The 21,260-nt window shown below is 41.8% G+C and overlaps 2 protein-coding genes across 9 annotated transcripts in view; one reads left to right on the forward strand and one right to left on the reverse strand.

The window, feature by feature from the left end:
- LOC127009023 (cell adhesion molecule Dscam2-like) overlaps positions 1 to 9,972 on the forward strand; it is a 147,701-nt gene extending 137,729 nt beyond the window's left edge. For 5 of the 7 annotated variants that reach the window (XM_050881615.1, XM_050881616.1, XM_050881618.1 and 2 more), the window contains exons 28-34: positions 1,336 to 1,534; positions 1,850 to 2,036; positions 2,497 to 2,682; positions 4,974 to 5,137; positions 6,279 to 6,470; positions 6,869 to 7,085; positions 8,982 to 9,972. In XM_050881615.1, coding sequence (XP_050737572.1) covers positions 1,336 to 1,534; positions 1,850 to 2,036; positions 2,497 to 2,682; positions 4,974 to 5,137; positions 6,279 to 6,470; positions 6,869 to 7,085; positions 8,982 to 9,273 — 1,437 coding nt within the window. In that variant the 3' untranslated portion in view covers positions 9,274 to 9,972. Of the gene's footprint in view, positions 1 to 1,335; positions 1,535 to 1,849; positions 2,037 to 2,496; positions 2,683 to 4,973; positions 5,138 to 6,278; positions 6,471 to 6,868; positions 7,096 to 8,981 lie in introns of all 7 variants that reach the window. The other 2 variants (XM_050881621.1, XM_050881622.1) reach the window with 2 other exon arrangements.
- Positions 9,973 to 12,687: 2,715 nt separating this feature from the next.
- LOC127009025 (cell division cycle-associated protein 3-like) lies at positions 12,688 to 20,840 on the reverse strand. Of its 2 annotated transcripts, none has more exons than XM_050881628.1 (6): positions 20,535 to 20,840; positions 16,831 to 16,966; positions 16,589 to 16,672; positions 16,170 to 16,338; positions 14,509 to 14,705; positions 12,688 to 13,825 (listed from the first exon to the last, which is right to left on the reverse strand). In XM_050881628.1, the coding sequence occupies exons 2-6, from the start codon at positions 16,948 to 16,950 to the stop codon at positions 13,628 to 13,630; spliced, it is 768 nt and encodes a 255-aa protein (XP_050737585.1). In that variant the 5' UTR covers positions 16,951 to 16,966; positions 20,535 to 20,840; the 3' UTR covers positions 12,688 to 13,627. The 2 variants fall into 2 exon arrangements, with proteins under 2 accessions (XP_050737585.1, XP_050737586.1); XM_050881629.1 differs by lacking the exon at positions 20,535 to 20,840 and adding an exon at positions 17,112 to 17,130.
- Positions 20,841 to 21,260: the final 420 nt, after the last annotated feature.

The raw sequence follows: 21,260 nt of genomic DNA on the forward strand, positions 1-21,260 counted from the left end.
CTTGTCTTTGATTTTTTTTTATGATCTCATGTTGCTTCCCCGTCCCATAGAAACAAAATTATGTTTTCCGTCAATTCTCTACTCCCATCATTTCCAAAAACTTCAATCATGTCGCCTCATCTTTCTTCAAACAATGGCAACACAAATTTTCCAAGTCTTTCTAGCCATTATAAATTTATCAGACTGGGTCCATCTTGGTTGCTGTTCTTTGTATTCTCTCCATCTTATATCTTTCTTTTGGTGTGGGGACCATACTAGTTCTGCATATACCAACTTGGGGTGGATCAGAGCCTCTATTAATTTCATCATCTCATCAAAGTACAGTTGACCCCAGCCACTAGCAGCCTTCCCACACACAAGTTCAGATATTTGCAGATTTTGTTGATAAATTAATTTTTAAAATCAGCAGATAATATTTCCTATATTTCTCATAGTGGAAGCTGTTCCAACCAGTTCATATTGCTTTCATTGCTTATTTCTAGTATAGTATGAGCTGTGCAGCTCAGGAAGCAGCCATTCAGTGGTACAGATGAGATGCACTGATGTCAGTAAGCCTTGCTTCTAACCAATTAATCTTGACTTTGTCTATGGCAAAATGTAATCACATGAAATTTGTTAAAATTTTTAATAAAAATAAATAAATGAAAATGAATGATTAATAAAAACTGAATGAATGCCATAAGGGAAAACCCGCTAGTGCTTTCAGAAGGCCATGAGTACTTCCTTAACCCTTGCCATCCATGACGCAGACGTCGGCGTCACAGTATGGAAAGGGTCAAGAAGAAATGGAAGAGGATTAATCCTCTTCTAAACCTCTCAATCCTCCTCTAAATTCCTCTTAATCCTCTTCCATATCCTCTTAAGAGGTTTAGAAGAGGATTAAGAGGAAATGGAAGAGGATTAAGAGGTTTAGAAGAGGACTAACCCTTTCCATACGGCGACGCCGACGTCAGCGCTGCTGGAGCGAAGGGGTTAATGTACTTGAAAGGGTTGGGAGGTGGTCCAGCCCAGACTGTGAGTGCTTCCAGTGGGTACTAAAGATTTTTGCTTTTTTTTCTAGGTTATAGGTTTATATTTGTCAGTTTTTCTTTCTTAGTAGGATTGTGCAAAAATCTGTGTTGATTTTTATGAATTTTTTTATCAAAGGTTTGCCTCAAGACTGGCAAGCATGGGTTACTCAGCCAAATGCTCATTTTTTTGTACATACATTCACTTCAAAAAAACGGTTTCTTTCTCATTGATTTTTCATCCTTCATCTGTATACATAAATTAAAGAAAACTCCCCCTAAGCTTCATCAAGTGAAGCTCTAGTGCCTGACACGATCTTCCCCCCAGGTTGAGCGAGGCAGTGGGAGTGGAAGCACAGGACTCCCCTGGACGCCCCTCTTTGCACGCCTTCCCAGGTCTACAGCAGACCTTGGCCTGTGTGACCTTCCTGCAACCCCTTGGCACCTGCTGAGGGTGACGGCAGCCTCCTCAGCAGGGGACACAACAGTGGTGTACCGCGTGGCCACCCCGCGGGGGGCTGGGGGAGGTGAGTCTAGGATCAACAGTCCAGTTTGTCTTCTACTATATTCAGTGCTTGGCCCAGTTTTCAATCTTATATACCTCAAATAAGTAATGTTTCATTGTGTTTGTAAACAAAAATTGCAAATATTAATTTTTGTGTTACTTTTATGACAAACCTTATTTTTCTTTTGATATTCACTTTCATTTTCCATTATTTCTTGTCTAACATTTATCAGCTTTACCAAGTAAAATAAAAGAACAAAAAATATATAACTGAACGTTAGACTCTTGGTTGTCTTTGTCATGGTGAGATATGAAGAATCTTTCTCCTCTCCCTCAGGGGCCCTCACTGCTGAGGCTGTGCAGGAGGTGCTGGTGGGTGGTGGTGGCGGGGTGGTGGCTGGCGGGGCGGCCAGCTGGCTAGATGCCCATGTTGTGGCCGGGGTGGTGAGCGCTCTCCTGCTGGCTACTGCACTCATCATCTGTGTCTGTGTTGCCGTCAGGAGGCGGAGGTACGATGGCTACAGGTGAGTGGCATTAAACTTCAGACTTGTTACTAACAGGTTTTGTCACATAGTGGATAAATTTAATTGTCCAAGAAGGGAGGAAAAGCTCTTGTTTGCCTTAAGGATGAGGGCAGAAGACTTTGTTCACTCTAAGAGGGAAGGTAATTTGTATTTGCTATGTAGAATGAGGAGACATTTTTCTCTTAATAATATTAATCATTCTGTTAGTTGTTTTTACCCTGGCTGTCAGTCTTCAAGTAAACAGATATAGATGAACAGTGTTGAATGAGACATAGTACCTTGCCATTTCTTCATGGGAAGGAAGAATGAGGGAAGAAAAAAAAGGGAAGAGCAGTGCAGTGGAATTAAAAACAAAATAAAACATAATTTATCAAAGAGAAGAATGAAGAGAAGAATACAAAAAAAAAAAAAAAAAAAACATACCTTAACTGTCTCACCTTAATCCTCTTGTTTATCACAGGCAGGGTGGCAGTCTGGATACCAAAGGTGGAGGTGGCGAGGATGATAATGCCCGCAACTCTGAGCTGACCCGCGCCCACCTGTACTCCCCGACGCCCACCAAGAAGCCCCGGGGGTCGCTGGCATCCCTCAAGACCCAGGACGACACCTCAGACCCTTATGAGATCTGCCCCTACGCCACCTTCAGGTACTGGCCTCTCAGCCACCACCACCACTTCTGTTATTACATACCGTATTATTCAGTGTATAAGACGCACATGTATATAAGATGCTCCATGATTTTTAAGGCCACCTTCAGAGAATTTCCCAACATTGCAGGACATGGTAGCACAGGATTTTCTATCTTAGTTATTTCCAGTCAGAGTAAATAATTATTGATTGAAAATATATTGCTACAAAAATTACTAGTGTTTGTCCAGTACTGCTTTTTTTTCATAAACAATCATTACAATGGTAAGTATTTGCATATCTAAACATATATAATCATAGAACCAGAAAAAGTGAATGAAACAGTGTGACTTTAGTGGCGGCATCAGTGAGTGTCCTCCATGGGTGAACACCCGCCTGGCTGGCCCTGCTCCTGCCCGCCCCTCACCCGCCTTTGTTCACCCACCTCCCCTTCCAATTGCCTCCACCTGCCTTGTTTTGCTCCTGCCCACTTCCCTACACCTGTCACCCCTACTGAACATGAACACATTCCTTCCTTCCTGGCCCATTTTGTTTCAGTAGAAGCAGGCCTAAAGGCTGATCATGCTAGTTTTTACTCCTTGCTGTAGAGGTTCAGTGTGGCGTGAGAGGCACACAAGTTCTTACGTCTGGCTCATGGCGTGTAGGATGCAGGGTGGTTTTGAGACCTGCTTTTCTGGGAAAATGTGCGACTTATACACTGAAAAATATAATAGTTTTACCATTACGACAATTATGCTACCATCATCACTCATTTTTTTTTTTTTTTCATTTATCCCTCATACCAATATCATCGCCACAGTTTGCCACCACCACCACCACTCAGCTCTTTTGGACAAAGTAGAATCACAGGCTCCCTTCCTCTTGCTATCTCTTATACTCCTCTGCAACATTACTTCCTTAACTATTTTCTATCTATATATTCATGTTACCTTCTCTTCTGAACTTTCTAACTGCATGCCTCCACCACTCCTGCAGCCTCGCTGCACAAGTCTTTCTACTCTAGTTCATCCCTTTACTGGCCAAATTCCTCATCTTTATTCTTTCATTCCTTCATTGGTAAACTATGGAACAGCCTTAATTCCTTCATCTGTATTTTTCCTTCCTATAACTTAAATCCTTTCAAGAGGAAGTATCAAACCTTCCAGGCTGAATTTGACTCTCCGATTTGAAATCTCCATCAAACGTCTTTGTGGAAGCAGTGCATAGCATACCTTCTTCAACTTTTTGTTTCACCCTGGAGCCGTGGACTCTCCTGCCGTGAAAAGAAAAATTATAACATTCCTTCACCTCCACGAAATAGTGCCACTTCATTACCATATATTACTAACACCAACATCACATCCATCATCATTATCATTGTCGTATTGCATTAATGACAGTATTTGGCACTACCTTTGTTAATGGCCATTGCCACAATATTTATTACATACATGTTTCTAAAGTTTGTACGTCTTACTTATGTGTGCTTATTAGGTGTCTCTGTTGTTGTGTCAGTTGAGGCTCATCAATAGAATTTTACATTTTCATTGATAGGTAAAAGAAAACTTGTTTGTAAGGCATTTTTTTATAAGACTGAGCAATGAAAGATAGACCTGCGGCATCCCTTCCTGTCTGCTCTGACTCTGTCCTTGTGTCTCCCGTCCTCTCCTCAACCTTCAATCCTGCCCACAACTCCCACTTTTGTGTTGTTGTCTCAATATGTCCCTTACTTTCCACTTTATTTTTCCTGTCTGTCATATTTCTGTTGTCTATTCCTCCACTTTGCTTCGGCCACTTGTTTTATTTGTCTTGTGTCGTCCTTCATGCTTTGGGATCCCCTTCCTTGTCTTTGCTCTTTCTTCCATCCGTTACTTTTCCTCTTTCTGTTTTTTGCTCCCACATATATTTTACACACTCTAATATACTATTCCACACTGCTTACCTCACATTTTAACCAATCCTGCATCTGGTTTTCTCTCTTCTGTCTCTTTCTTATTCTTCATTCTAACGTCTATATCTTTTCTGCCATTCCACGTGTTTTGTACCTTCACCCCATCTTTCATACTTCCTGCCACTGGTTTTCTCTCTCATATGTCTTTCTTATTCATCACTCTAACATCTATATTTTTCTGTCTTTCTGTGTTTGGTACTTTCACCCCATCTTTCAAACTCTCTCCACTTCACTACAACGCATTGCTTTTTTTCCTCCGATTTTCTCCGTCCATTCTCCCCAACACTTTGCTTTGTCCTATCTTCCACCCTCTTCCCTTTCCTTCCCTTCCCTGTGTGCCCCTCCTTTCCTGGGGGCAGCGTGGGGAGCTCAGAGGGAACACTGGAGTATGGTCTGTCCCTTCACTCCGTCACCCCAAGAGACTGCCTCGACCACCCCATCCACAGCGACAGGCGAGCACAGCAGTCCCCTTCTTACGGCCAAGTGGGGCGGCAGCGGGCACAGTCCCACTACAAGGAGACTGGTGAGGATGCACAAGTATGAGTTAGACTAAGTGGATCAGGGTGCAGCATAGGTGTGGGTAAGGATTGTTCAGAGATATGGAGAAGCAGGGCAGAATGAGGGTTAGGATGTTGAAGAAGTGTGGGGATGTGCTGGGTAGAGATATAGAGAAACAAGTCATAGTGAGATTGGTATGGAGTGTAAGTGTGTCAAGGTATTGGATAGGCTGGGTCGAGGCGTAGGGTGCAGGTCAGAATGAAGTAGATGTAGATTGTAAGTGTGGGTCAAGGAGCAGAATAGGTGCACTGGGCAGAGGAGTAGGGAAGCAGGGCAGAATGAGGTAGATTTAGACTGTAAGTGGGTCAGTGTTGAATGGGTGTGGGTAAGGGCTGGGCAGAAGTGTAGGGAAACAATGCAGAATGAAGTAGATATTGACTTAAGGGCGTCAGTGTTGAATGGGTGTGGGTAAGGGCTGGGCAGAAGTGTAGGGAAACAATGCAGAATGAAGTAGATATTGACTTAAGGGGGTCAGTGTTGAATGGGTGTGGAGAAGAGCTGAGCAGAGGTGTAGAGAAGCAGGTCAGAATACGGTAGATGTGGTGAAAAATTGTCTACAGCAGAAAAAGTTTGTATAATACCTGTTGAAAGTATGTAGTCGATGGTTTAAATAGAGGTATGTGGGTGATGGTTTAAATAGAGGTATGTGGGTGATGGTTTAAATAGAGGTATGTGGGTGATGGTTTAAATAGAGGTATGTGGGTGATGGTTTAAATAGAGGTATGTGGGTGATGGTTTAAATAGAGGTATGTGGGTGATGGTTTAAATAGAGGTATGTGGGTGATGGTTTAAATAGAATAAAAAAATTGACTGGACTGGACAGTGCCTTTGTAATGGTAGTGAATTTTGTTCATTACTTGTGTTCAGTATTATGTAACGATTTATAATCTGAAGTTTGAAAATTAAATAGATAGGAAGTTCAACCCAATTTATCAACATTCAATAAAACATTTAGGGTTTGAGTTTAATCATATAATGAGATTATTAGGCAAGTGGGGTTCATAAAGGTGTGAAAGAGGAGTTGGTGCAGTGCCTGTGACAAATAATAACCAACCCTGTGATGAAGGCCACACTTTTAATACATCATTATCTTGCCTCCCCACCAGAGATATCCTACATCAGCAGCAGCAGCAGGAGTCGAGGAGAGTATGGCAGCCGCCCCAAGTCTCTTCCTGGTGCTCCCCAGCCCTCAGGCGGCACCCCAGGAGCTCCGGCAGCCCCCGCAGAGCAACGAGAATGGACAGATGGCTCAAAGGACACCCGGCAGCGTCCCCACCGGTCAAGAAGCCGCACCAGAGGTTTGATGATGATGTTTGCCGGCTTTTTGTTTCTCAGCAGAGTTAGAAAGCTGCAGGCATTTGTAAGCTATGGCACAGTAAGACATGTGTTGTTAGTAGCAGCCTACAGTGGCTGTGTTCTCAGCCAGGAGAGTTTTCAGTTAAACCTACTAATGATATAAAACCAGAATTTTCTTTTCATCACTTTTATTTTCACATTTAATGGTATTTAGATAGTTACTTTTTGCAGTTCTCTTAAGGTGAAGTTCAAAGAATGGAATGGTGTGAATGACAAACTTAGGATCTAACTTAAGTTTTTAAAGATATATAGGCAGTTTGAGCAGCCTTTAGTTTTCTGGAAACAAGGAGGGTGAGGTGAGTGATGTGTTCAGTGTATCAAAATTCATCCTCCCTCACAGGTGAGGCTGCTCGCCGGGACTCCAGCACCGAGAGCAATGACGCGTCTACCTCTCCTGTACAGCAGCGGCAGCACTACCAGCACCCCAAGGCCCCATCACAGCACCACCAGCACTATATACAACAACTGCCTCCCTCGCAGCAGCAACAGCAGGGAGCAGGGGGTGGTGTAGGAGGGAGAGCTGGCCCCCACCCCCTGCCACCTGTCCGCCATGCCAGGTAGTCTCAGGTAGAGGAGGCTGAGCTGTGTAGGTGGAGTCTGGCTGCCGTGGCTCCCACCACTACCTTACCCTCCCTCCCTGGACCCTTCTTCCTCACTACATGTGTCTGCCGGCCCAGAACAATCCGCATGCCATCCATCTTCACTCACCCTAAAAACTCATTTTTAATTGCCTATTAAACTCTAATTCATGCATGATGACACCTGGATGATCTTTGCAGAATAGTTGAGCAAATTTATGGAATTGCTGATCTTCGATTTATTAGGAAAACTTCTGAAGTCAGTGATAGTTTAATATTGCATATCTCACTTTCATCTCTCATTTGCATAATGAGATGCTCTGGTATCTTCCAGGTAAGAGGGAAAAAATGCCAGCTTTTCTTGCCTGCTCAGTGGGCTGAGATTTCCTGCATTTAGACAAGAGTACTGAACCTTGACTTCAATATAGTCACACCTTTGCATACATGTCTTTGAACTTGAGTGTTGATACATAGTCTGTCACTTTTCTTCCAAGTACCTGCTTGTATAGTCTGTTTCATTTCATCTGTCCACCAACAAAGCGGGAATTTTGATGAATGTGGCACCTGCACATTTTTAGTTTGTGAAAACGTGAAAATCATCTGTTGTGATAGACATTCAAGCTTATTTGTCAATAATATATTTGAATATCTATGTACACAAAAAACAACTCAGTCATTTGCATCGATAATCTATCATACAAGCACATAAAAAGACAAGCTGAATAATTTACTTCATGTAAATAATGATTAATAATCGAAATAACATGAAATAGTGAATAATAACTGTTGAATGCGATGCTAGGCTACTTGGAATATTAGGCTACCCTTGCTGTTTACATGCAACACATAAAAACTCCTTATGTATAGACACTTGCAGAGTCGGAGGTCACTTTATGTACCTGAATGAGATGAAATATGGGAATCTGAAAGGCTATGAATCGTTCGAGTATGATCAGACTATACTATTTGATATACAAATTGTTCTTTCGTGTGGTTATTATGGTAGATTATTGATGCAAATCGGCACGTTTGCGGTTCATATAAAAAGACGAGGGTTTTTTGCATACACAAACATTCAAATATATCACTGAAAATATGAAGTTGATCTTCATGCAATCACGAACCAACAATGCGCGGGTGCCACATCTTCGTTCGCAAATGGACAGACAGAATGAAATGGACTATAGTAACGGTATTTCAAAGGCAATTGCAGAGGAATTCCATATTTCACAGTGGGAAACAGTGATTAAGCGAGCATGATAGGTTGCAAACAGTGTGTGTGCACATGTGAAAAGCCAAGTGCCACTTGTATGAGGCACTTATTCAAACAGGCCAAGTCACTACTTTCAGCCAACTTTGATGTCTCCCGGGCACCTGTAAGTCATTAGATCATGAGAGAATATTTCAAATGTAAATACTGTGCAGCGGTCCCACACATGTGCCCTTTATCTCCCTTGTACCAATAATTCACTAGCCTTTAAGTGTATTAGTACATTTGTGTCAGGGTTTGAATCAATACTTTTCAATCATAGCTTTTTATACACTTTGATGCACACAATACACATAGAAACTAACTGTTCTTGCTCCCAAGACAGAACTTTCCATCCCATTACACTAGATTTTTGTGGACTGGATATAGTCAGCATACATCACATTGGCATAACAGCCTAGATATAGATGATGTTCCAGTCATTCTTGCATGAGAGAAATGTGCTGCCTGTCACCTGTGTTCAACCAGGTAACCGTATTCTTGCTTGACAGCTGGCATGTGTTGTCTGTACCCTTGTCCTTTAACTCTGAGTATAGTTTAATGTCCTGGTAGACTATCTGTGCTGCATCCCTTTGACCTTCTACTGATGGGGATGTGTGTTGCAGGGCACGGAATGGCTCTTCATCTAGTGGCACCTCCTCCCCCCTCACGCCCCCACGGCCTCTCCATCCTCCCTCAGGGTTCTCTGATTCAAGGGAACTGTCTGAAGCTGAGTGTGACAGAGAACTACTCAAGGCAGAAGGAAGAGGACCCAATGAGGGTGTGAAGGTCCGAGGCAGAAGGACAGATGGTGGCAGTGACAGCCTCGGGGCAGAGCTGACCCACCTGCTGCAGCGTTACCAGACCCAGAACAGCCACAGTGCATCCCAAAAGTCCCCTTACAGCATAAATGTGTAGCTTTAGCTGTCTGAATGTCAGCACAACCGAGGTACTAATTTGCGCTGGCTGTGGCTCCGGTCTTTCTCTCTGGCGTCCTGCTTGTCAATGTTTTGTTGTTTAATTAAAACAAGATGGCCAAAGAATTACCGATACAAGAAGCCATCGTTGTGTGTCGTGGTGTCTATGGTGTGTCCCTCCCTTGTTCCCATTGGCTGGGAGACTGTGGTGCTCGGGACCAAGCCGCCTCTTTCTTCAGTCAAACATCCCAAGAGCTTTAATTCCAGTACTCATAATTCACTTTCTTAAAATAGCTCCTTTGAATACAAGTTCACTTTTTTATAAACAGAATGATGTTATGAGTGAAGTACACATTATTGCAGCTTTTTTTGTGTGTTGAAATAGCAGTGTGGATCCGTTCATAAGGACTCAAAGGCAAATGGCAACCACCAGAATGTAAACTTTGGTGCTGTGTGACAGTCTGCGCTGCCGGGCATACGGGGCACATGACCCTCCCTCAAGGACTCATTGGTGTACAAGTCAATGGATTGATGGTAAATCACTTTTATGAACCCTTTTGTGAAGATGAAGAGAAAATACAAATTTATGAACATATGTACATAACTGAAATTGAAACATTTATTTAAAAGATATTTAATGTATACGTTCAAATATGACTATGACTGTTTGTGTGTCTCAATAATAAATCCATTATCAGTATACCTCAAGATATTTTTGCCAAGTAAGGGACAGTAATGGCCTAAAAGACAGCCCTGGATGCCCTGTAAATACCAAACAATCAGAGTCCAGCATCAGGCATCTTAGAGAGTTGGATGCCAGCTGGTTCAGTCTTGTTGAAGCAAAGCCGAGAAGTTATTCCTCCAAATCCAACATCAAAACATGGAAGAGGTAAGAAGCAAATCATATGCTAAGAAATGCAAATCAGTGGTAGTGAACCTTATGAATAAAGTCAGTGTGAGAAAATTGTATGAGGGATGGCAAGTGTGAAATAACATCAGGCGTAAATTATATCGTCACCCTCATAAAATATTTCCCTAAGTCATTTTTCAGCGATTTCCAGGTTTTTCTCTACATCAATTTTTTAACATGCGACTGTCATTTTTGTATAGTTGCCTTCGTCATTCAGGGTTTGAGTGTTCTAGAATTGGCCTTTTCATTTCTGCCTAAATCTTAAGCCAAATGAGATAATGACACTTCTTTTCTCATTTCCTGTAAAGTAGAAAATAATGACTTAGGCGCTTTGTTTACGAAGGTGACGATATATCACTAAGATTGGAGAAGCTGTCTCTACACCCAGTATAAAGGTCAATCTGAAGGAAGAGGCGCCACAAAAGGGGATCACAGCAACTTAATTGTTATAAATGAAAGGGGAAGACGTAAATGTATCGGGGAAGAACTAAAATATCAATCCTTTTTGGGTGTTTCCAGGCACTCATTCATGGACCAATCTACAGGGAAAGATGATCAACTAGGTAAGGATTTGCATTAACTGAACTACCAGATTATAACCAGATGTATGAAAGCTTACCATGGAGGAGCAGTGTACCAGTGTGATGCATGTGTGAAGTGTGGAAAACTAAGTCCTGTAAGGTGAGGAAAGAGTTCTAAGATATTTAACCCGTCCGCTGCAATTGGCACGTATTTGGCCTTCACTGGTAGCCTGGTCACATATACTCCCAGGTCTTTCTCTGCCTTTGTGATGGATAGTGGAGTGTTTCCCATGTGGTATTGGTATGCTGGATTTCCCCTCCCACGATGCATGACTTTACATTTTCCTTCATTGAATTGTAGCAGCCACTTTTTGCTCCATTCCTGTAGCTTGGTGATGTCTTCTTGTAGGAAATCTGCAGTCAAGGGGTTAAGAGATGAAGGATGAAAGGACAGGGACACACTAGGACTAAGTGAATTGACAAGAAAAAATAGCCTTTCCGTTGCCAACCCCATGAGGAAATTTTGAGAGCCAGATGTCAGAATATTTTGTTCGCATCATTTGACACATTTTAATTTCATTTCCCATTACTTTATTTTTCTGTTAGGTTCCAGGTGCTGTTTTGTTGACACCTCGAGTGCATGAAACACCTGAGCTACTGATGAACCAAAAGTAGACCTGAATAATCTAGGCAGTGACCCAACAGGAAGATTTTAGGTAAATTTATATTTTCTTTCTTTTAGTTGACAAATACTTTACTTTCTCATTGGTTTCTGTGATCAAATGTTAAACTTTAGCTCTATGCAGGCTCTATAATACAAAATGGAGTAAGAACCTTTGTGGGAGTAGTTTTGAACGGTTAGGTAACTTGTTTAACCCGGTAGCAGCGGGGATCATGTTTCTTAATGGTCCCCCCAAGCGAGAAAAATGAGAAAAAATCACCCCTCACACAAAACATTTCATAATATATATCCAAGCATTTGTGATCAGATTATGTATCATCTATTTTGGGGGTTTAAATCATGGCACAAATTTGGCCCGTCGCTGCTACACGGTAAAACCATAAATTTGGCCTGTCGCTGCTACCGGGTTAACTTTGGAATGTAGTAGTCCTAGTTGTACCACTGTATAAGAATAGAGGGGATTGCAGTGTGTGAAGACCACCATATTATAAATCTGCTCAGTATATGTGGTAGTGACATGAGAGTAAGTGGGAGTCGTGATGAAAAGTGCTCAGCAGATGACACACAGCATATAGCTTGTGGTAAACAGTAGACTCTAAGGCAGCAAAAGTTGTATAAATAGGATTCTTGTCTTTAGATAACAAATTGAGAAATACAGAACTCAAAATTGATTTTTAAAGAGGCAGAGTTCAGGCCTCCTGCCATTTCTTTTACTTTTGTTTTATCAATATCTTCACTGTAGGTAAATGTATTTCTATATCACTCCCCCCTTCACCGGAAACTATTGGCAGTCCAGGCCCCCTGCCACACCACTAGGCAGTATTAGAAGTGAGGAAGCAGTGAATTGTTCGCGCCCACTTGTCTCTGTAATCGTTGTCTACTACACTTTTGTCATGGTCAGTGGCTGGCAGCTGTGTGTGTAATTCACCACCACGGCCTGATCACGTGTAGGACTTGCAATCGCCAGCAAGTACCCTCCCGACAGGAGCAGGCTCATTTTAGTTGATCTCTGGGTACTGCTGGGACCTCCACACACCCCATCCCCCTTGCCCTTGCTCAAAGAGGGACAGTAACCACTCCGTGTCAGCGGAAAAATCCTGGCCTGAGCTCGGCACAAACCTCCGTCTGCTAGGCTGCGAAGCCTGGTAGCACCGAGCTTTTAACCACTGAGTTATGGAGCGGTGTGCATGTGTGTGTGTGTTTGTGAGAGGACTGAGTGGGTCAAGACAAAAATATAGCTAGTACTTGAAATACATAACACATGCACCACTTCTACCAATTTAGGACAATGGTAAACCCATCTTTGAGCGTACATTTATTATTTAAAGATGAACTTAAATGAGGAGGAAAGATAGGTACATCAAGAGAACCTTAAGATATAACATAAACTAGTTCCCATACATGCTCTATACCAAGCCAGCTGCACTCAGCCAAATAAATGACTGGAAAATATAGCTAATATGTTCTCTAAAAACAATTTAAGTTATGGCACAGCATAAATATCATGATAGGCACAGTAACCCTGACTATAAGAGTTTGTTGGCAACAGGTGTCACTAAACGAAAAAAATTTGTTACCGAATGTTGCTTTCAAGCCCTCATTAAGATTAGAGAAACACAACCTCTTCCCAGCCTATAACTATTTTGTGAGGCATATTTGCTCCTTGCAGACTTTACAAGGGCAAATACTATGCTTAAATTACTTTGTCCTTAGGTAACAAGAATGATGAGTGTTCCCCCACTAGGAGCCTAATACCATGAAGAAACATAACACTATAAGGCACATGTTTGATCTTTGTAGTGGGAATATTTTTATATACAATTGTAAGTATTTACCTGGAATTTGACCTAAGCTCATGCATTCCTGTCTCCATATCTGCTTTCATCCAACTTTGAATGTTGAAGCTCACACTCATAGTGAAATGATAATCCCTGGAGTACCCAAACATGTTGTTCAGTTTTCCTTAATTGCCAGTATACCAAGCAGAAGACTGCACATATATTTTGCACATTGATTAAGTCTTTCCTGCATAACATCAAGTGTGTGTAGCACAGGAATGGTTACACATCCTGCACTGCATTAAGCATGCCATCCCTGCACAACAATGAGGATACAAAGCAGGATTGGTTATATATAGGTTCTGCAATGCATCAACCAAGCTTTCCCTGCATACAATCATAAGTATACTGAACAAGGCATTGGTTACATATATTTTGCTGTGTCACACACTGTCAGCAAGTCCTCAGATGCTCTCCACAAACTGGGTGTTGGAGGGAGGAGGAGTCTTGTTCTCTTGGTCTGCCAGCTGAGTCACAATGGCTTGCTGGTTTTTGCTGTACTCTTCCTCTATGGCGCGGCACTGCTTGGCCTGCAGCATGCCCCGGGGATTGTTCTTGTTGCTGGTGTTTCCCTTGTTGCTCCCAGACAAACCTAGATGTACCTGTGTATAAAAAAGTAATCATTATTTTATAGGTACTCCATTAATAGTTAGTGAAGGCATGAGAGAGAGCTAGACACTGTAGGACCATTAAAAGGTTGTCTTTTCTGCAGTACATTAACTATAAAACAAAACTCATAACACAACACAATATTTGCACATTACTGGAAATTTATTTGTTCAAAAGGAGGTTTGTAATAAATGAGTGATGGTCTATGTGAAAACTTTTAACTGGCTTCTAAACCATTTCTTAAGTGTATTTACTTGAATACATCAGTCATTCCCATAACACATCTCAAATGAGGAAAACTGAAATAGTGCAGTGAATTAAATATGGTGTACATCTACTGAGATCTGAAAGAAATGATCTGCAGCTCCTGCCACTTAACCCGATAGCAGCGACGGGCCAAATTTGTGGCTTTACCGTGTAGCAGCGACGGGCCAAATTTGTGCCATGATATAAACCACAAAAAATAGATGATGCATAAACTGATCACAAATGCTTTGATATATATTTTGAAATGGTTTGTGCGAGTGAAGATTTTTTTCTCATTTTTCTCGCTTAGAGTGACCATTAAGAAACATGATCCCCGCTGCTACTGGGTTAATCATCCATCATGGCATATCAGCATTCTATAACTACATTTGGAATTTTTCACATTACTCATTGTGTAACTGATATTCACCGTCTCCTGCAGTGCATCTGGTGGTGCCTCATTGTTCTCATCATTGCTAGATGTGGAGATGGAGTCTTGATCATCTTTCTCCTCCTGCTGCTCCTCCTCCTCCTCCTCTTTCACTTTCTTCTCATCGTCCTTCTTTGTCTCTTTGTCTTTTTCTTCAGTGTCCGTCCTCTCCTCTTCAAGTTCTTTGTTTGTAAATGCTGGAAAGAGGAGTAAACTGACTTTCTTTGCCTTAGTGCTGAATGTAAAGGGAAGCTAATATAAATTTGCAACGAAGCTTGTTGGATTTGTCTTACATTTTTTCTCAACAGTCATCAGCCAGTGCTCTGTGGTGCCATGCTACATACTCTCCAGCATTCATTCATAACTTGCATTTTTAAGTAGTAAAGATTTTGATGATAGTCAGTTTTAAGTTCATGGCATCCATATTTTTACAATGGGACAAAGGATCTTCAGCATTGTTTTTAAAATTCCACTTCCTAAATTAATTTAGTGTACTGAGTGGCTAAAAGTATATTAGCAGCACTCATGATAAAGAAGCTCAGGAGAAAATTGAAGAAGTAAGTAGGGTAGGATGATGCATGGAAGGTGTAGAGCCACTGAAAATAGTTCTGGTCATGAACAAAGGTGGAAATGAGTGGGCAGAGGTTGAAAATTTGGGGGATAAGCATTGCTGCTAATGAAGAAGGGCCATATTAATTAAGATAATGAAATTAGTAAACCAAGGTTGAAACTGGCCAGAGGCTGGAACATGAGAAGACAAGGTTCTAATAGACTCATAGAGTGATGAAAGTGAGGAAGTGAGGGTGGAGCACACAGTAAAGGTTTGAAAGTGTCTTAATCTCAGCCAAGCTGGATCTCAATGACTTATGAAGGAAAAAAGCCAGATATTATATGCTTTGAAGAGATCAAATTAAACAAGCATATTTATATCCAGGCAGGAGATGATAAATACAGGCTGTAGAGAAGACAAAGAGAAAATGGGAGAAATACAGGCTGTAGAGAAGACAAAGAGAGAAAATGGGAGGAGTGCTGAGGGCAGTGAAGAAAGGCATTAATGTGGAACTAGGAGAGGGTGCTTGAAAAATGACAAAAAATATAATTTACACATAGAACACATATACTGTAGAATGGCTAGGACAAGGAAAGCATTGTCCAAACCATCAAATTAATTTAAAGCTAAGTTTGACCGATGAAGACGTAGAGATGGGACCTCATGAAAGTAGCTCATTTCCTGCATACTACATTACTAGGAAAATACACACAGCCATTGGTTTACACTACACCCAGTCAACTGTTCAGCCACATGAGGATGGCTACACATGGCATACTTGCACAGTCATAGAGATTCACTTTCAAGACTTACTATGTTGTTAAAGTTAATCTGGATATGATTTCATATAAAAAAAATTTGCTGCTGAAATGAAATACGAACAAAATAAGCAATACTGAACAATGTCTCTTATCGTACTTCTTGTGCTCTTACTATCTGTTCTGTCATCTCAGCATGGTAATCATGGGGAATGAGTCTCAATGATGAAAACTTTCCAAAGATGCACTATATGGCTAGTAACTGAATGGCTAGCTTTTGAAAAGTATCAGGCCATCCTTCCCTCTACTCCATTAAGAACCCTCCATGGATTAACCTCCTTCTAGTGACTCACTGTGGGTCTGGTCGCTGAGGGGCGTCCGGGGAACCCTTGAGGTGGGGGAGCGGGGGTCCGAGTCCTCACTGGTGTTCAGTGTCTCAGGATCAAGGAGTCGTGAAGGCTTGAGAGAGAATGGCCGCCTGCGTGAGTCCTTTGTCTCCACCATCAATGGAGTGCGAGACACCTAAGTAGGATAAAAAGCATAAAATTAATCACTTTTTATCAAAAAGGACTTTTAAATAGATTGCCTAATTCCCTAGTTAAAATGTGTATTAATGCTGCTTGCAATGTAGTATTTCCCTCAGTTTCAATCACTGACATTTAGGTATGCTTTTAAGTGTAACCATGTCTCTCTAGCCATGAGACTACTTCATAAGATTTGGGGAAGGGAAAAAAATTTAAGTTAATTAAGGAAAATGCCCTCTGGTCCTCACCTCAGCACTGGGTGAGCGAGGGTCAAAGGGCAGCACCTTGACCACAGGGGTGCCATTTCCATTCCTCTCCGGGGTATCAGTCACCTGCCGCGCAAACAGACATAATTACCCGTCATTAGCAACATGTCACAGGATAAGCTATGTTAGAATTATTATTTTAATGTAAATGCCACACAGAGAGAAATATTCCACCTATTCCATGTAACATCCACATCATCATCAAGCACCAATAGGCTACTAACAGAAATGGGGGTCCTGGTGATGTCATCAGAGGGGGAGCGTGGGTCACTTTTCAGGACGTGTGTGCTGCGAGGGGGTGTCTGCAACACCTCCTCCAGGTACTTGCTTGTCAGGCCGCCCATGGCTCCTCTCTGGGGACTGTGGAGGGAATTACTTGTACTGAGGCTAAAATGGGTTTTGTTGCTGTGATTTTATTACTATTACTCATCATTACAATTATATTTAGTCACTTGTTACTCTGACACTACTACTTTTGTGCACAACCAGTAATTGCAGAACTTACCTAACTATTCTAAAAAAGATCTTGTCTGTTTAGATCAGTGTTAATACAAAATGGCATTGTGGGATGCTAAGCTCATTCTTTAAACTGCTGACAAGTTTCTCCTTACCCAACAAATACGAAGGCCAATTACATAGAATATACAACACAAGGTGCCAAGCACATTGAGCCAATTTGAGACTGTCACTGCATATACTCATGAGCACATATCAAGTCTTTCAGTTTCTCAAGATGAAGCATAGTATGGTTACATATTAAAAGTCTTCTTGGCCTGACATGAAGGTTGTGTCACAACAAGCCTAAGATCAAATACAAAGAACTCTGCATTCTGTAAAAATCCTGCAGTTAGGCCAGGCAGCCGTTCCAGGGTGTGTTGCCAGAACCGCTGGAAGGGAGGAATTAAATATTTTAACATTAATTTCTAAGAAGGATTTTCCAATGAGTGCTACAGAGGATGTGATTAATCTCCTTAGGAACTACTCCAACATTGCTTTACCAAGTCCAGCACTGCATCTCTGGTCTCTAAAACCTACAACTCTCAACTTTCTGAATCTCACAAAATTCAGAGGGAGAAAACTGTTGGTGTTTTTGGTAATAGTCATGGGGACCAACACAACTCATAACCCAAGTCTGACTGAGGATCTGTGCAAGGATCATGGAGAAGGGATAAAATGAAGGATATGTGATTAAGAAATAAAGGGAAAGACTTCTACTGAGAGGTATAGTGAAAGATGATGAGAGAAAATAAAGTGAGGGTGAAAAGAGAAGAATTGGGACTATGGGGCACTATACAAAATTTTAAGTGGAAAAGGAGCAATCTGGAGGGTAAATATTTATAAGTACACACAATTCAAGATGCAAACTTTGATGTACTAAATATGCTGGCTGCCACTCAAGTTTTCCTTAACTAACAGAACCCCACCTAAATCTAACAGGAAATAAGCCATCACCACTACAATAGTATCATCAGCGGTAAGGACAAATCCTGTCGCCGCTCAAATAGTAACCCATCACTGTTGAAATGATAACTTATTGCCACTTGATTAGCTGATAAATTTCAAGATAAGATTATTAGAAAAAAAATGTCAAGCACCGGAGTGGGGCAGGTACATGGGAAAGACCCCCTAAATTAGGTTTTAGAAGAGAAAAACTGAAGGAAAAGGTCACACAGAGGGGTATGAATAAGAAGCAATGATAGATAACAGCATTGCATTGCTCTGAGCCAAAGTCCTGATTTCTGACTATAATTCCTATTAGCTAACTTTTTTTTTTAACATAGGTGTAAGTAGTTGGTAAAATTTAGGTTTTGTCTTTCCTAAACCCCATGATGGGGGTGCAACCCCCAGACCCTTTAACCTAGCCTCAGGTGTCACTCTTCAGTGTGATTTTTATCAGCGTCGCAGATGCCAATCAACAGAATGTCCATCTTCTTGTTCTCTTCAAGTTGTTTTCCTGGCTTACCCCATGCATTGTAGACATGACATTGTATAATAACATTTGTTAGCCCTGATGAACCCTACAACATGGCATTATAAACAAAGTCAGCGTTTTTTTTTCCACGTCTTGGCCTGTGGCACCAGTAGGCCTTTATAGTAGGGCCTGATGGTCGGCCCCAGCCCATTGTGCCTCAGGCAAGTGTTTATAGTGGCGCCATCTTCAATTTTCAGCATTTTCCATTTTAGACCCCTAGTTGCATAATATAAATTGCTGGGTGTGTGTTTGAGGGTTATGCGATGCCGATCTAGCACAGTTTTTGTGCTATTAACACTTGTTTTATTTCAAATTGTAGATTTTTCTATATCTAGGGTATATTTTGCTGATAAATTATCAGTAACCTGATCTTTAAAACCATTGACCTACTGGTCGTCTGACTATAAGGGCAGCTGTGTGTTGGCCACGGTCCCTCCTGGCATGTCTAGCATCTAGACTGTGGCCCTGCCAGGTGAGTTAGCAAAATGAAGTGGGAATTAGTTCAACAACCCCATAACCTCTGCAAATGCTTACCTATATTTTGCAAACATGGTAGTTGAGGAGAAAGAAAAGAAGGGAAGGGAGTGGCACTGAGACACTAAATGGAGGAGTTATGAGACTGGCTGTGTTAATAGTTCTAAGGAGAGAAATAATTGATAGGGAGAGGCAGCATGTTGGGCCATGCAAGGAGACACTATCATGGGAAAGAGAAACTCAAGGGCTCTTGTAAGTGGTGGCGTGTCAGCAGCTTTTTTGGCCCACCCAACTTTTTATGCTATATTTCCTTGTCATGCTATAGAAAATGGATGGGCCAACCAGGCGAGTAAGTCAACAGGAAAACTGGGACCTGGGAGCAATTAAGGAAACAATGTGAAGGTGTTCATGAGTTTTCGGTAAATGTTCAGAGTTGCCCTTCTCAAAATTTATTTATTTCAGGCCAAAATATTGTGCTTTTTCATTTTGAGATAGTTTTTTTCTTTGGAAACTACTAAAAAGTGACTTATTGCAATTTCATCATCCGCTGCCGCCGCCACAAAATAGCTCGCAGAGTGTTTAGGGTGGGGGAACATATTTAAACTATCCCAACCGAACTTTACGACCTAACAGCTAACGGGGGGCTTCACCCTCCTCGACCCCCCTTCTAACCAGGGGGGGCCCCCCCCACATGTATATGCGACTTATTTCTGCGAGGAGGTATTTCTCGCAACACCGGCTGCACCACCACCGCAGCCGTCGCCAGAGCAGTCAAACATGGCGCGCATAACAGTGGTAGCCGTAATTATTTCGTAAAACTAGAGAAGTACAACAGTAGTAGGTAGAACACCATAGAATTAATCTAACCTTACCAGGCGAGTATGGGCCAAATTATTGAGTTGTACGTTATCCCTCCCACCCCTGGGGCCCACAACACCGCAGCCCGCCAAAAAAACACTAACTTTTAAAAAATCAAAAGCAGCGTTTCTATCAATTTGCGATGCATATATATGGGGTTCAAAATGCATAGAATAATGAGATCTAACCCATGGTTAGGGTGAGAAGTACCACAGTGAGATGGGCAACTCTCTGAACATATACCGAGTTTTCTTTACCCCGTTTACAATTTCCTTGGCACACACTTGAGTTATTATGCACCTGATGGGTGCCCTGTGCATTAATAATCCAGATCCAGATCCAGAAGTGTTTGTTGCTTATACAAAAAAATAAAAGGTTCCATCATCGACGTCAACTCTGGGAGCAAAGACGGAAAAAAAAGTGACGGTGTTCATGATTTCTTTTCTTTACCCCGTTTACAATTTCCTTGACGCACGTTTGAGTTATGAAGCAGGTGTTACTGTTGCTGATATATAAAAAAAATAGAAAAATAGAAAAAAAATCCATTACCACGTCAACAGGATCGATTCGTACGTTGGCTTCCTGTCCCTGTTCATCTCTCTCTCCCGCCCCTCACACACGTACCTCAGGCGTGGGTGCTGCTGCTGGTCACTCTGGCGCGGGTCACGGGGGTCGCTGCAGCGGGATGGAGGTCAGCAAAGGTCAGGCCTGCGCAGGTCAGCCACGGCCGAGGGTTTGAAAATGTAAACAAACTGCCGCCTCGAGGGTCAGGGCAACGTTGCCAGATTGCCGTATTCACCACATTGCATCTACCGGTTTCTGACACTTAAACTATTGCAGAAAGACATCACTAATTAATTTTGTCAAAGATAAATATCAAGTAATTTTGTTATTGTTGTGAAGGAGGCAGTTTTTGGGTTGGAAATCGGCAAATATAAGAGACTTAGTAGGACAATCTGGCACCGCTGGACTCAGAGGGAGCACGAGCCCACTGATACCTGTATTTTATCTCTCATTTTTATTATTTATTTTCTACATAGCGATTCATATAGAAGAATATCATTATGTTTTACGTACGAAATTTATTCATAGCTCTTCTGGAGTTTTCACATAATGCTTCGTAATGCTGACTGTGTGGTAGGCCTATAAACGATTGTCATGGTCACTGATTTGTGGTCACGGTAGATTTGTAAAGGCTATTAGTAATCACAACAAATTAACCGTCCTATATAATATTATAAACATGATGAAATAGGCCAGCTAAGGGGTAGGGTAATCTGCCAGGCGCGCCCCAGCACACATATGATAAGGCTTTTGTAGGAGTTTCGGGCATTTCCAGGGGTAGTTTAA

The sequence above is a fragment of the Eriocheir sinensis genome, chromosome 39, assembly GCF_024679095.1.
Source record: "Eriocheir sinensis breed Jianghai 21 chromosome 39, ASM2467909v1, whole genome shotgun sequence".
Lineage (NCBI taxonomy): Eukaryota > Metazoa > Arthropoda > Malacostraca > Decapoda > Varunidae > Eriocheir > Eriocheir sinensis.

Bases quoted from the DNA above. Each gene is read 5' to 3' on its own strand.
- LOC127009025 (XM_050881628.1), bottom strand. From the start codon at position 16,950: ATGGGCGGCCTGACAAGCAAGTACCTGGAGGAGGTGTTGCAGACACCC. The intron at 16,673-16,830 runs GTTAGTAGCCTA...TTTGCGCGGCAG, and splicing joins TCACCAGGACCCCCATTTCT to GTGACTGATACCCCGGAGAG. The intron at 16,339-16,588 runs GTGAGGACCAGA...TATCCTACTTAG, and splicing joins CTCGCTCACCCAGTGCTGAG to GTGTCTCGCACTCCATTGAT.